General features: G+C 43.3%; 1 protein-coding gene across 2 annotated transcripts; it reads right to left on the bottom strand.

Moving 5' to 3' along the window:
• Positions 1-9,248: 9,248 nt before the first annotated feature.
• LOC142371118 (neurogenic differentiation factor 2-like) lies at positions 9,249-13,789 on the bottom strand. 2 transcript variants are annotated; one of them, XM_075453724.1, is made up of 2 exons: positions 13,348-13,789; positions 9,249-11,057 (listed from the first exon to the last, which is right to left on the bottom strand). In XM_075453724.1, the coding sequence occupies exon 2, from the start codon at positions 11,048-11,050 to the stop codon at positions 9,980-9,982; it is 1,071 nt and encodes a 356-aa protein (XP_075309839.1). In that variant the 5' UTR covers positions 11,051-11,057; positions 13,348-13,789; the 3' UTR covers positions 9,249-9,979. The 2 variants fall into 2 exon arrangements, with proteins under 2 accessions (XP_075309839.1, XP_075309840.1); XM_075453725.1 differs by lacking the exon at positions 13,348-13,789 and adding an exon at positions 11,910-13,087.
• Between the last annotated feature and the right edge of the window lie 984 nt (positions 13,790-14,773).

The raw sequence follows: 14,773 nt of genomic DNA, 5'->3' as shown, positions 1-14,773 counted from the left end.
GATGCTATGAGAGAGAAACAAAACACTAATGTTGCAGCCGTGTGGTGAGAAAATGAGCAGACACTGACTTTAAAGCCCTGCAAAGCCAAGGAAAGCTTACTTAAGTTTAGAATTACAGTATTTTAGTAGAAATGAATGTATAGTTAATTTCTGTATTCTCCTAAATTTACAGAATGGTATTGGTAAAAGTTTTACGACTATTCACTGTATATCTGTAATATCCAAACACTATTAGAATTTAGTATCCTGTATTTAATAATTAAAAGAGAATGCTGTTATTACTGCCATCACAGCTGACCTTAAAGATGATGTACACCCTGGGCAGGTCCCCAGTCCACCACAGGCCTAACACACACACAGAAAAGACAACCAAGCTGCTCACATTCTCATCTGTGGTGAATTTCAATGAACACCGAACCGAGAATATATGTCTACAGACTGTGAGCGGAAGCCAGAGCATGGAAATAAATGGCCAGATGTAAAAACAAAAGTTTCACCAGAAGATGAAAATCAACTCTTGGCATTACAAAAGAATAGTATAAATCTACGTCAAAGTTTTATAGTGTTTGAGCTGCCTGTCACTTAATTCAGGGAAAGTATTCTTGTTTGCTCTTAAAACATCTTTCATGCAGAATAGTCGACAAGGATCAGAAAGGGGATGAAATGCTCAGACTGAATAAGACCTCCTCAGTAGATGGTATTGTAAACCGAATGCTGGTAAACATACACGTTGACACATCCAGAATCTCTCAGGCCCACTCGGTCTTCCACTCTGGTTCACATGTTACTGTTAAATACATTTTCTTCCTCAAGATGTCCCAACTCTGGAAGATCTCTAACCTCCAGACCTAAGCGGACCCTGACTCACTTGCTTTTGGATACATGGACATGCTTAATGTCATAGAGCAGTCCTGCATTTTTTACATGTTGGCACTTGGACTTCACTGCATTATATAAGTCAGCTGGTGTTCGTAAGCTTTTTCATTTGATTTCAGTCATTGAAAACACTTGAAAACTGACTTGACACAAAAGAAATGTAGTGTGTTGCATGAAGCAGAACCCTTATCATAGTATAAGGAGGAATAAATCAAAATATAGAAAATAGAGCACCAGCTTTTTGCATTTTTTTGAGGTTCAAGAAAATTTTGATTCGTGATAATTAGATTATATCTCTGATAATGGCCTATTATTAACAAAGCACCCCGACATGTTAACATTGTCATGAACGCGATAACACAGAGGGAGATGATGAGAGGCAGCCTGGTACTGATTGTGCAACCACATGGTAATGAATGGCTAATGTGCTGGTGCAGAGGAGACATTAATGCCATCCTAATTCCCTTTCGCAAAGCGAGGCACTTTGTCCTGAGCCTGTGAATCTGAGCCCTTTGAGCCTTTGATCTGGGACTCTTTTACATGCGTACAAACGCACGAGCATGGACACAGACAACCTGCCACTGCCTTGTAAAAGAGCAGCGTACCTGTCACACCTCTGTCTGCCTCTCTGTCTCTCTCTCAGAGACACATGTGACATATTGAGTGCCTGCAGCAAGATTCTTCCCCATGAGCGGCATTCCAGAGCAGGCCGTCCCAGGGGAGCGTGAGAGTGGGGCCGGACAGAAGTGGGTATGGGGGTGGTTAGGGAGAGGCGGGGTGCAGTGCACAGGGCTTGTTGGTGCTAAGGTCTGCATGGATGATTGGGTGCATGTTAGTCTGCTGCTCTTCAGGCTCTTGGTCAAGTGTTGTGGCTGCACGTACAGCAGGACTGAGAGACATTAGATGTGCAGTGAGCACATCTGCGAGACCTCCAGTCATTTCCGGATACTCTGGATACAGATAATCCCCACAGATTTCAAATATAGACAACAATACGCATCTGAATATGTATTCCAATGGCACTGTGCTCAAGAGCACTTAACCAACAAGTAAGTTGAAAGACAATTCATCCCAACTGTCCCCAACACTCCTATTAAAGGGCTGGGGGGGATTGGGATTGGCTGTTTGTTCACTAGTTCAAGTAAAAAAAACATTGCAGTGGACACAGTACACTGTCTTATGCATTTACACAAGACTGTCATTAATAACACGGAATTTTCTGGCTTTTAACTAAGTTTTGAACTTTCCTCCTGTTCTTTTTTTTTCCTTTGCAGTGTCAAACATACTTTTATTTTTCCCCACTGCATGTTTTCAGCACGATGTCAGTTTGAGAGAGATAAACTCAGAGGCATCTTCACATTATAGCTCCTTTGAAACACTTTCATGTTCTCTTTCTCTGCTGCAGCGCATACAAAGTGCAGTTTTCTCAGCCTTCCATTAAGACTTGCTCGTTGTGTGTCTCACTTTAATTAGATCAGAACGGGGACCTTGAGTGGCGACACTGTGTTTGTGTGAGAGCATTTTTGTCACATTTTATCGGATCATTTCCCTGTTTTTCCTCCTTTGTCCCCTCTCCTGTCCTCATCTTTTCTGTCTGTCGGTTAATATTTCATTTGCTTTGCCGTCTTAGCAGGCTGGTACATTAACCAGCGGTGCCAGTCGAGCTCTCTGCTTGTGGCTGGCTGTATAAAAATAAACACACTCTAGTTGTAATGAACAGATGTCACTGAATTTAAGCGTGCTCCTCCTCCTCCTCCTCATTCTCCTCACACACAAACACACTTCACCCTCCTCTCCCACTTCTCCTCCTCCTTCCCATTCTTGCTCACGCATAAAGGCGCACGTGCATGCATTACACTCCTGCATCCACATGTATTAAGAAATAGCAAATGAGCTGATAACACTTGTCCAAATGAGTGTGAAGTACAGGAACCTTTAAACGTGTATTCCCATGTGAGCTCTTCCTTGCAGAGGCGCGGCAGACTCTTGTGTTGCTCTGCCTGTCTCTTCGTCGCTTTCTGTCTCTATTTTCCTCTCTCTTCTCCCTCCCGCCCTCTCTGTCGGTCTGTCTGTCTGTTAGTCTGACAGCAGGCTGACACTGTGGTCATTTTACAGACTATTTCCGCGAGGTCCTCCCATCCACTTCACAGAACCAGCCTGTCATCCTGCAATCCCCGACGGGATCATCAGAACCCATGAGGAAGGCACAATACAAGTGTGTGTGTGTGTGTGTGTGTGTCCATCTCCCTTGTCACTCCCGCTCTTTTTCCCACTGAGCGTGTGCCAGCTCTCTGTGTTTTCTGGCTGACAGGAGCGAAGGAGAGACGATTGTTCTCTACCTACCCAGAGACCCTCCCCTGCCAAGCCTGGGATGAAATCTTTTCTATAGCGCTAACTCCTCACAGTCGGGCATCTCACAACAAAACACACAATCACTGCTCCGGGTGGGAAGGTGGTGGCATGCTAAAAGTCAGCCAGACACCCAGAGGTCTTTTTTTCACACAGCTGCAAAAAAAAAAATAATTATAATTCGTCCTTGTTTAAACTTGTTTCCCCCCTTTTAAAGAGGCCAAAGCACAACAGCTGGGTAATACATTAAAGCAAATGCTTTCCTTTAGATTTTCCTGAAATTAAATTACATTTTGCTGGTGCTTTGGAGGGAGCTGTAATTATTTCAAGATGGCCAGCATGGATCAAAATTATTGAATTATATCGAATGTTCTTAATTTCTTCGTCCGACTGAAGTTTTACAGATTTAAGATGGTTCTGCCAGTTTTATTTACCACGTTTCGGGATCCTATTTTTAGTCCAACTGTTTTCCCTGCCAAATCTGTCAGAGCTTTATTTTTTATAACTAATTTTCACATTTTAGAACAAGGAAGAGAAAAAAAAATGAAAACAAGCAAGAAAGAAACGTTTTAATGTGACACTGGATGTCAAATAGCAAGAGTATGAGAAAATTCTTGACAACAGGTTTGAGCCGAAAGAGAGAAAATCGATATCAGATTACTGTGAATACAAAGTCAAGGTTAAAGGTCATCTAATTATCAAATAAAAAGTGACAATTACGGCAATCCATTTCAGCCGACTACAGGTCGTTATGGAAACATCTGCTTCAGGTGATGTTGTTTTTTATTTCAGAGGAAAAAAAACGACCTGCAGGTGACTCTTGAAAAGTTATTTTGCAAAGTTTGGAGGAGCTGAGGAAATTGTGACTGTGATAGACAGCGGGTCATCCCTGCCCTGGCACTGAAGGCGGGCAACGCGGGATTAAAGGTGACGGCGAGAGGCGGGGATGAAGGGATGAAGGAGAAGAGAGAGAGATGAAAGGAAAAGGGGAGAGGTGCGGAGGTCGTCCGGGGGGTGATCAGTGAGGTGGATGCGATGCCATCTGACAGGTCCAGCTGGGAGACTGCCCGCCCCCCAGCGCTGCAAACTGGTCAATATGGAGGCCAATTACTGCTGCCCATGTGACCAGGGCATCATCCAACCCTATCATAACACACGTGCGCGCCCACACTCGCGGACACATGCCATCTGTGCAGACCAGCAACGACCCCCAACTCCCTCTGATCCAGTTGCGTCCCGGACGCTCTTCTACTTAACCTCCTAAACAGGGGCCAGCCACGCCCCCTCCCCGGACCCGGACCCTGCGCTGCATACCGCAACTGGGCCTCAAGTGTGGAGGACGGAGAACTGTCGGGCAGGCCGAGAAGAGTTCCGTTTCACAAATAAGTTTCTTTCTGTTCATAAACAGTACCTGGCACCACCCATACCCCGGAAAAACCAATCTGGCCACCCGCCAAAAGCCTGAAACCTACCTGGCGCTCACCCGGATCTCCACCTCTGTCTTTTCACCCCCAGCAGTTTCCCCATGTCTCCTTTACACCCAACCTCCTGCTCCCCTTTCTCCTCACTTCCTCCTCCTCCCCAGAAGCCCTTGTTTTTCCCTTTGGCAGAACCTCCAGCAGTAATAGTGCACTCTCAGTTTAGCTTCTGCCTCCTCTCCTGCCCCACTGCCCACATTCCACGGAGCCCCATTGTTTGATGACAAACAGATGTTGTGGAATTTCCTGTGAATGGACTGTCAGTGACAGGCCCGCTCCCTTGTCTGGCAGTGTGGGGGGCACTGGCAGAGAGTCTGGCAAAAAAAAAAAAAAGAAGCTGAGCGGAGTGTGCACGATTTTTTTTTTGCCTCTGTGCAGATGTGTGGCGTGCAGTTGCAGATAAGTTATTCATGCTCTCAAGGCTGGGTGTTTACATGGATTTTAGAAAACATATAAATAATTCAAATGCGTGTGTGGTCAGTGTGTGTTGCATTTCTAAGCTCTGTCCATTTCGACTGCCTCTTGTTTTGTTTTTAATCACTGACAGATTGGAAATGCTCACAACCTCCCGACCAGATTATCATCCGCTCTCTGCACCGAATTTGCTTTGATTCCCCTCACAGTCTTCATCTGATATCTGCATTTTGCAGAAACATTTGGTTATTTTACCTCGACGTTAATTAGAATTCGCACCAGAGTACTTGTGACATTTTGATAATCGCACTATTGACTGTTATGTCGGACAAACACTCCTGATTTTCTTCCCCCTACCAAGTTGAGTGAGAAAATGAGTGGGCATGAACATGATAATTTAAACAGCGAGATTCATCCACTCACTTTTCAGTGTAGCACAGAGTGTCTTGAAGTTTTTTTTCTCTTTAATTTCTCTTTTTCTTTCTAAACTCAGACTTAAATTACAATTAACAGAGAATTACACACAAAAAAATAAAACAATTAGATCATATAACTTGTGTGGAAATGTGTGAAGTCAGAGATCAACTTAAATGTTTCAGCTGTTGGTTGAATTTACAAAACTCCTGTGAATCCCTCCGCAGATGACATAACCTCCCATCTCATTTTCTCTGCTTAAGAGCTCCACGACGTTTATAATATTTTCTTTTCTTATTTGACAGTTTTGCACCTTTTCTACGAGGTGATATAAAAGTCTCTCACTCTTGCAGCTTTGAGATATTTTTTTTTTCAACGTTAAAAAAGATTCTGCCAACTGATTTTAAATTTCGATCTAAATTCTGGAATTTGTTTACTTTACAATTTGGCTCCAGTGTGTGTTTGCCATCAGGCTAATTTGTTTCAAGGTTACCACATGCAAGGACTGTTACCGACAACAGTTAAATTCCAAGGATGCAGCACAGCCTTCTTGCCGTGCATTAGCTCATGTACAACACAACGTTAGAGAGAAATATGCATATTCATACGCTAAATCTTCACAAAAATGTCTTGTTTCTGTGTGTCTGTGTGTGCAGGGCTACTCAGGATGAGCTCCCTCGTTTTTTAAACGTCCTGGATAATGAACAGATGCTGCAAAAATTAGGAAAGAAACATCTACTCCTCCCAGCAGTGCCACTTTGGCCCGGTGAACTGCAGCGCACTGGCGCACTCACTCGGATTGTCCTCCCCGGAGCTCCCGGTGCTGCTGCTGGGGAACATTAAGAGACTTGGCACGGCTCTCCTCTGCCAGCCTGCCAACCTCTCAATGCCTCACTCTCACCGGACTGTGGAGGAAGAGGAGGTGGTGGTGTTGGTGGTGCAGGGGAGTATTTTGATAGATGCCCTCTCCCATTGCTGGCTGGTTTCACTTTTGGATCAATTCCTCCAGAAAATTCATACTTCTTTTTTTGCATTTTCGCTGATGAGGCCAAACGAATACAAGGGCCTAAAACTAACACAAAAGTTCAGCAGAAAACGCAGAGAACAGCTCGGGGCTGAAACTCATAACCTGAACCATCAATGGAGGATTGGATAGTGGTTTGATTCCCAGCAGGGAGTCTCATGGGTGTAAATGTCCGCCAAATGGAACACGTGTAATATAAGACAGTGTTTAACCTACAGGTCTGAGACTTGTTAAGATATTTAAAAAGAACATTTCACACACCGCACAGTCAGCTCCCTTAATACAAAATATTGTTTACAGTTTGTTCCCCCCTGCACAATATTGTAGCCTATAAGGAACATTTGCTGCAGCATGCAAGTGTTGTTGTTGTTTTTTAAATAATAATTTCAAAGGAATATGATTTTTATTAATTAAAAAATGACGATGTGCTTCTTTTTTTTTTTAAAAAAAAGAACCCGCTATTAAGTTGTTTTTCTGTTGCAAAAAAACGCAAAATGTGGGAATTTTTATGCAATTCGCTATTTAAAAAACCCGCATAGTCACCTCCTGGTTAAACATTCGTCTGTTACTTAATTTAACCTTCATTCTTTATATGTGAAGATCCTAACTGACTTCATTTGAAAATGAATTATTTTCTCTTGGTGTAAGCAGCGGCCTGTGTTCTGTCCTCCAAAGACACACTCCGTCCTCTCCAACTTTCACCTGCACGTATTAAGAAACGATATATGGAGACGCTGAAAGTACAGGTAACAGCAGACAGAAAAATAATAGTAAATAAATCCTTTTCTACTTTTCCCCTTTAAAGTGTATATATTCAAAGTATCAACCTTTCCCTTAACCTAACACGCCTGTTTTATTATAAAGAAAGAAAGACTGTAAAAAAGAAAAACAGACAGAAAGATAGATAGATTCTGAGTTCAGCCTCCGCGGATACTGATATTAGTACTGATATTGTCAACTACCACCACCCACAACCAAAGGTCTGTGTGTGTCCTTGCAGAAAGCACCCAGGACATTTTGGGGACCATATGGGTCCTGGGGCAGCGCTCCAAACCTAGCCGGCAACGACTCTCCCTGCACTGTATATGCGCGCGTGTGTGGACACCGGCATCATAAAAAAAAATCTTGATATATATATTCAGATATCTTATATATGCAGATAACCTCCTTTCTTTGCCTTATAGTTTGATGTGTGAATGTGATTTAGAGAAACATTTTAATTTACCTGTAAACACGACAGATGAGCATATGTGCTCCCATATCCTTTTAGGATTGCGATATAGTAAATCTGTGTGTTTGTGTTAACTGAAGTTCAGCTTTAAATGCTGAAGGTCACAGTTTATTAAATGTGAGGAGAATTTGTATTTTTTTGCGTTGCTTTCAACGCATTGTTCCCCTTCTGATGTGTACAGCAAAATCCATCATTTCGATTAGAGAATGAAAAACAGAATTAGGTCTACAGTCCATTGAACACAGAAGGCGTTGAAGGACTGTCTTAATAAAACACGGGATATTTGATTTGGTAAACAGACTCCTCGGTGCATCACACCTGGGAGATATGACATGAAGTTCATAAACCTGCAGAATGTGTTTGCTCTTTTGAGATAAGATGCGTTAACCATCTAAAAATTGGTTGAAAAGCCCATTAACCCACCACCTCGATCACTCGGCAGGTAAACGAGCTCTCCATGGTTCTGAAACAGATTTCTTTCCTCTGTCCTAACTCGGTGCTAAATTTAGTGTATAAAGCACTCCAGTGCAATATATATGCAATAAATATATATTCAAGACCTTGAATAGTGCTTGGCATAAAATTAGTCTGCATTATTTGTATACTTGTTCATCATAATGCTCAAGCTCGGTGATTTTTTTTTTCATCACATCACATCTGTTAAAGTCCTACGCTCAGATCAATTTTGAAGACAGATTTGAAATTTTGAGCCGCCAATCCAAAATGTACGCATTGGCACCATTTTACCTCATCGGGAATGACTGCAACACTGTTTTGTCCGCCCCACCCCCCCACCATTGTCCTATTTCTATAATATTAAAGGCCCTGAGGCTCCGAGGAGCTCCTGCAGGTTGTGGCATCAGGCCTGGTCGCCTCACAGTCCAGTGCTGCGGGCTGTGCTGCTCTGAGGGGACTAACCTACACTTCTAAGGAAGTACAGCCGTTTCATTTCGATAGAAAAGCATTGTTGCGTGTGCAACAAGCGTTCAAAAAACCAAGTAAGACAGTCTCATTTGTTGTTGTTTTATTTGACCACACAGTTGGTTGAATACAAAGGTTAAAGACTTGAATTTCATTTTTTAGAAAAAGAAAAAACAATGCTCAGCAACAAATGGTTCCCTTCATTTCCAAAGACTATCAACAGTAATTACAAAAACAACACAATAAATACGTGCAATAATAATAATAATAATAATAATAATAATAATAATAATAATAATGATGATGATGAACTGATTCAGACTGGCAGATTACAAGGAGAAATTATTCAATCAAAATGTACCTAAAATCAAAATACAGTCAATGGCTCAGTTTGAATAACAGAAGAATATAAATTAATAGAAATGAAAATTTTAATAAGATCGTGTCTGATTCTGGTGCATCTCCACGTTTGTTTTTCTTTTAACAAACTGAAGATCTTGGCCAGAACATTTTTGTCAGATTTGTTGGATGTTAAGTTCAGTGTGTGTGTGTGTGTGTGTGTGTGTGTGTGTGTGTGTGTGTGTGTGTGTGCAGCAACAGTGCTGATGAAGCATACAGTGTCACTCTGGGCCTTGCTCCCTCCTTCTGTGGTCTCATTGGGTTTTGCATAGATGCGAAACGACTGATTTCCCTGTCAAATAAATGATTCGAAAACAGCCCAACAAGCACATTTTTCTGAGTTCAGCATTTCCCTCTGAATTCCTTTAGCTTCCTTTACAAGCAAGTAAATACGATTTGCCTTTTTTTTTCTTTTGTTGTATTTCGAATTTCACTGGAAAATCCCCACCAATGTCAGGGTGTAGCTGTAGCCAATGGTGTATGGGATATAAAGAAGTGGGTAAACTTCCAAATGCAAACAACCACCGATACAAACACAAATCACACAGGAAAGATATTCACAATTTCAGATCCTATTGTCCTCATGGGTCATGATTTGTTTATCAAATCCCCCTAGAGACTTCTATCACCCTCGAAAGATGATTAGCTTTTATTGCGCAAAACAAGGTTGTGGGTAAGTATGTTTACCCTTCAGTACATCCCTGACTAGCAAAACAGTTTTAGACTGAACAAATTAAAAGGAAAGACACTAATGACAACGAGTGAGAGATTTTTTTCCCCTCCAGAATGCCTAAATCCTGGTGGGTAAGCTTGTCCAAAAGTGTGCCGTAGATAGATTGTGGATAGCAAGGGGACGCACGATGGGCTTCTCTTTTAATTGTGAAAAAACGCGTTGAGTTCATCATACACGGGGGCCCGGTCGTGGTGTAAGTGCATGTCGTGGTAAGGCAGGACGTTTTCAGAGTGAATGCCGCTCCGAGCCCCTGAAGAGCCAAACACCAGGTTGGGGGCACCGCTGGGTCTAGAGCCAGGCAGGCCGGAGTAATGCATAGAGTAGTGGTACCCTTTCTCGTTGTCGGGGGAAGCGGAGCCTTGGTGTTTCAGGGAAAAGTTGCCATTGATGCACAGGGGTGGACTGAGTGGCGCTTCATACTCAGGGCTGTTATACTCCGGGGATCCGCTCCCTCCATACAGTGAGTCGTAAGCCGAGCAATAACCGTGCGTCCTCAGTGGGTGCGAGTTTGAGCCCGGTTGGCAGTGGGGGCTTGACAGACGCGCGCACTGGTATGGGTAAGAATGCATGGAGAATGAGCCAGACCCATACCTGCCCCCCTCCTGACACTGCTGCTCAGTGAGGAAGTTGCGGGAGTTCAGCTGTAGACATCCCGCCACCAGATTGGTCGTGGGCTGGGAGAGTCCCTTACAGAGCGTCTGGACATAGGCCACAAGGTCAGGCCTTTTTCCCGAGCGCAGTATCTCCGACAGGGCCCAGATATAGTTTTTGGCCAACCGCAGCGTCTCTATTTTAGACAGTTTTTGCGTTTTAGAGTAACAGGGCACCACTTTACGCAGATTGTCCAGCGCAGAATTCAGGTCGTGCATGCGGGTCCGCTCTCTAGCGTTGGCCTTTGTCCGCCTCACCTTGGAACGCTCGATCCGGGCCCGGGTCATTTTACGTTTCTTGGGGCCCCTTTTCTTGGGCCTGTCACCCTCTGTATCCTCCCCGTCGTCCTCTTCCTCCAACTCGTCGTCATCGTCGTCTTCCCCGGCATGCTCGGACTGAGTCCGACTATCTCCCCTCATGTCGGAGGCCTCCGTGTCGTCCTGGGTGTCCTGATCTTCATCTTTGATCTTGTTATCCTCGTCGTCGCTGTCTTCCGCCCAGGCAGCGTATTTTTGTACTTCGGGAAGCAGCGATGGGTCACTGAAAAGCCTCGTCAACATTTTGGCTCTACAAGGAGATGAGAAACAAGTAAAAAATCAGAGCTTTCAAAGACATGACAGACACAATATGATTATAACTGCGTAAAAGTGGTAAAATTTCCGGCTCCTCCATCACAAATTACGCAGCCGCAAAAGCTTGAGTTATTACGCACTTCACCGTCTAAAAACAATTTTAGGCCCACAGGATTTTCCAATTAAGATGGGTTCATTTCAGTGTATAAAGGGAATCAATATTTTTGATGGAACGGACAAAAAATGGAAATGTGGATAAAAAAAGAATACAGAAAGAAATCAGTTCCTACAACTTTCCAGGGTTGGAGACACACGTATACTCATTTAATTCCCTGCTGTCATCTGTGTGCCCTGTCGCGTCCTCTCACAGTGGGTCCCAACGGCAGGGGCCACATTACAGGTCCCACGGGGGTCCCCACTTTCACTCCTCCTGACGCCCACTTCTGGCTGCATTCCAGCACTATCCATCCACACAACGCACCTCTCCTCAGAGCAGGCAGACGGGATTTTATTGAAATGATAGACTGGAGCTCCGTTACTTCGTTACCATTAAACCAACTCAAGTTGAAAATGGGTTTTGGGTTTTATACCTTTAAGAAATATTTATGAGAATAGTTCAGGTCTAAGAAAAAGAAAAAAACAAGCAACAACAAAGAAAAGCCAAAGAAAAAAAATGTTTAAATGGAAATTGTACAATTTGTTGGTTAATTGGTGAAGAATTCATAAGTAAGTGCAAAAAATATGAAAAGCTAATTACACTGAACCACCACTGCATATTAACAATGAACCATTAAGTAAGCATGCTGATCACAAAAGCTGAAAAACTAAGATAAATTGATCATCCTACCACTTAATTAGCAGATATGGGTCCCATCACAGAAAAAGGAATGCGAAGAGTCGAAGGTATCTTTGACAGGTTCAATAAGCTTCCACTGGCTTTCTTCCTAACGTGTTCCACTTCCCAGCTATTATTATAGTGCAGCAGCAGCAAGACTGGCAGCCCGTGGTAAGGTAGGCTGTGATGGTTGGTTAATTATCTCGGGGGGTGTGCCAGGGGCAAAATCTAGTTTTTAAATCTCAGGCTCAGGAGGTTTGCGCAATTAGAGGAAAAAAACACAACAACGTTTAATTAACAGACCGTGCAGCTTACACGAAATAGATTTCACACATAATTCAGTATGCACGAGTGCATGATTTCAAAGCACTTTTTTTTAGTCGGCGGATAACCCTTTAACAAATGGAAATCGCTTGTATCCCTTTAGCTCTCGTTAAAAATAAAAACTCGTGAGATGCATCTCGCAAAACCCTCAATCCACTCCTGCGTGTTTTGAATAATGTTATGGCGTCTGAGACTGCTGAAGATAAAACTGGACAAACAGAGATAAATCACACTGCAGACTGCCTGTCACAGTCAATGGCGTTGTCCCACCCTTTCATTTGCTCCGAGACTGAACGTGTCGACAAAATCATCAATAAATCTCCCATTAAGCACCAGGACGTCCTTAGTTGAGATAGGAGCTGATCTAAAAAAAAGAAATCCAGGGAAATTCATATTTGTCACACGCGTTGTCTTTTGTTTCTCATATTTATGGTCCAAACGCAGAAATCTCTGAATCAAGTCAATGTCCGATAAGATCTATTTACAGCGCGCTGCTATCAGAGGCTACTCCATTCCTCAGGACTTCTTCCCTGTATATGATCGAGGAAGAAGGAAATTGGGACGGGGACCATGCTTATCTCTCGATTCGATTTTTTTTCTAAATTTGATCTTTTATAATCTAGGTAGATTTGGATGTCAGAAGTTGAAGGGCAAGCGGGGCGAGAGAGGGTAATGAGCTGCTTGTGCAGCCTAATGAAACCCAGCAAAGTGGCAAACATGGAAATGCCACATTAATGCGGAGCTACATGACAGATTTGTGAAAACGGGTCTCAGAGTGTACCACAAACATGCTTTAAGCCTACAATTTTAAAGAGTCTGTATGTCGTGGATATATAGACTATTAAAACAAAGTCAAACACTGACACATTAGATGTCCATATGGAATCATGCCAATAAATTCCCCTTTTATACTACAAATTGTAAGCATCTGTGTGTTTTAAATCACTACAACAAGCCATTAAAGCTATATTGGGACAATAGGAATCTCTGGTTTTAAAAAAGCATACTTTGATCTGTTAATTAGATTAGATTAGATTTTTTCTCCTCCATTTTGAACGGCCACCTTTAGCATTCTTGATTTTTTTAATAAAAAAAAAAAAATTTGCTTTAAGGTGTTCCAACTTACCTCGGCTCGCGCTTGGCACAGTGGTTCGGAGGCGAAAAAACACTCGCTTTACTTTCAGACCATCTTCAGGGACACAAGAGCGAGCGAACCACCGCTCTCTGTCAGCGTACAGGTGCAGGAAGCGCGCGGCTGTCTTTCACTGAAACCGGTGGCTCGTTCAGTGGTCCTTCTCTCCCGGCGCGCGCACTCGAATAAACCGGAGCTCAGGCGTCTTGGCGTGTCTCTGTGTATATGTGTGAGGGAGTAAGTGAGCATGTATGCACGTGTGTATATATGTATGTATGTGTCAATGTGTGTGTGTGAGTGCGCGTATGGCAATCGTGAGCTACCGGGGACGGGGTTACATACCAGCTAAGGCTGTGATGCCAGCGCCCATATGGCTGGCACGTCACCGGCAAGAGCCATCACATGAGAGCCCGGTGATTGACATGCGCCCGCATTCGGAGAGATTTGCCCTCCCGGGGGAAGAGAGACACACAGAGAGAAAGAGGGAAAGAGAGAGAGAGAGAGAGAGGAGGAGGAGGAGGAGGAGGAGGAGGAGGAGGTGGAGGTGGCGGTGGAGGAGAAGGAGGAGGAGGGCTCCGCCATCTGTCACCGCGGTAGCGCTCACACAGCCAGAAAAAAAGGAGGAAAAACAGAAGAGAAAGAAAGAAAATGAAATGGAGGAACAACAAAAGTCATCATTGTTGACCTGGGCTGCTGCTTCGAGACATGAAGGGCACTTTTTAAAAATCCCAATTTCTTATTCACCTGCCAAACTCAGGAGTTAATGGCCGACAAATGAGAGGGAAGCTGCACAAACGAGGAAGATGCTATTAAAAGACATAAATGCAGACATATATGGTAAGGTCAATGCATATTATCAGCCACGCTGACTCCCAGCAGAGGCAGTGATCAACCTCAGAGTCTCCCATGAGGTATCGAAAATATGTTTAAGTGATATTGCTGTAAATATGCTATGACCTCAAGCCTACAGAGTGCTGCTATAAAATCATCCAAACAAGCAATCGATCATCTTTATGCACAAGTTCTCAGTGTGGAAAGATAATCCACCGATACTGTGTTAAACCTCTTATAGAATTACACCAATCAACTCTTCACCAAATTAACAGGGGGTGAATTGGGTTTAGTTGTGGTTTATCCTCCGTCATATCTCTGGTTCATGCCTGAGTGGGAGTAGGGGGATGGGGATGCATTATAAGTGCATTAAGGCCGAGGAACAGAAGGCATATTGTTTATTTATTTACTTAATTGGATCAAATTATGCTTCCATGTATTCAAATGAACGAAAACCAAAACCAATTGTGATTTGTTCTGACTCTTGTGGGCCCAACACTGGGTGCAGATGACCCACTTGCCAAATCCTTAAATGAATCTGATTAAAACCTATAATATTACATAGGCTAACGCTGCACACGTTGGGTTG

This window comes from Odontesthes bonariensis, chromosome 21 (assembly GCF_027942865.1).
Source record: "Odontesthes bonariensis isolate fOdoBon6 chromosome 21, fOdoBon6.hap1, whole genome shotgun sequence".
Lineage (NCBI taxonomy): Eukaryota > Metazoa > Chordata > Actinopteri > Atheriniformes > Atherinopsidae > Odontesthes > Odontesthes bonariensis.
Note: the sequence above shows the minus strand (reverse complement) of the source record. Positions and strands in the feature narration are given on the sequence as shown.

Bases quoted from the DNA above. Each gene is read 5' to 3' on its own strand.
- LOC142371118 (XM_075453724.1), bottom strand. From the start codon at position 11,050: ATGTTGACGAGGCTTTTCAGTGACCCATCGCTGCTTCCCGAAGTACAA.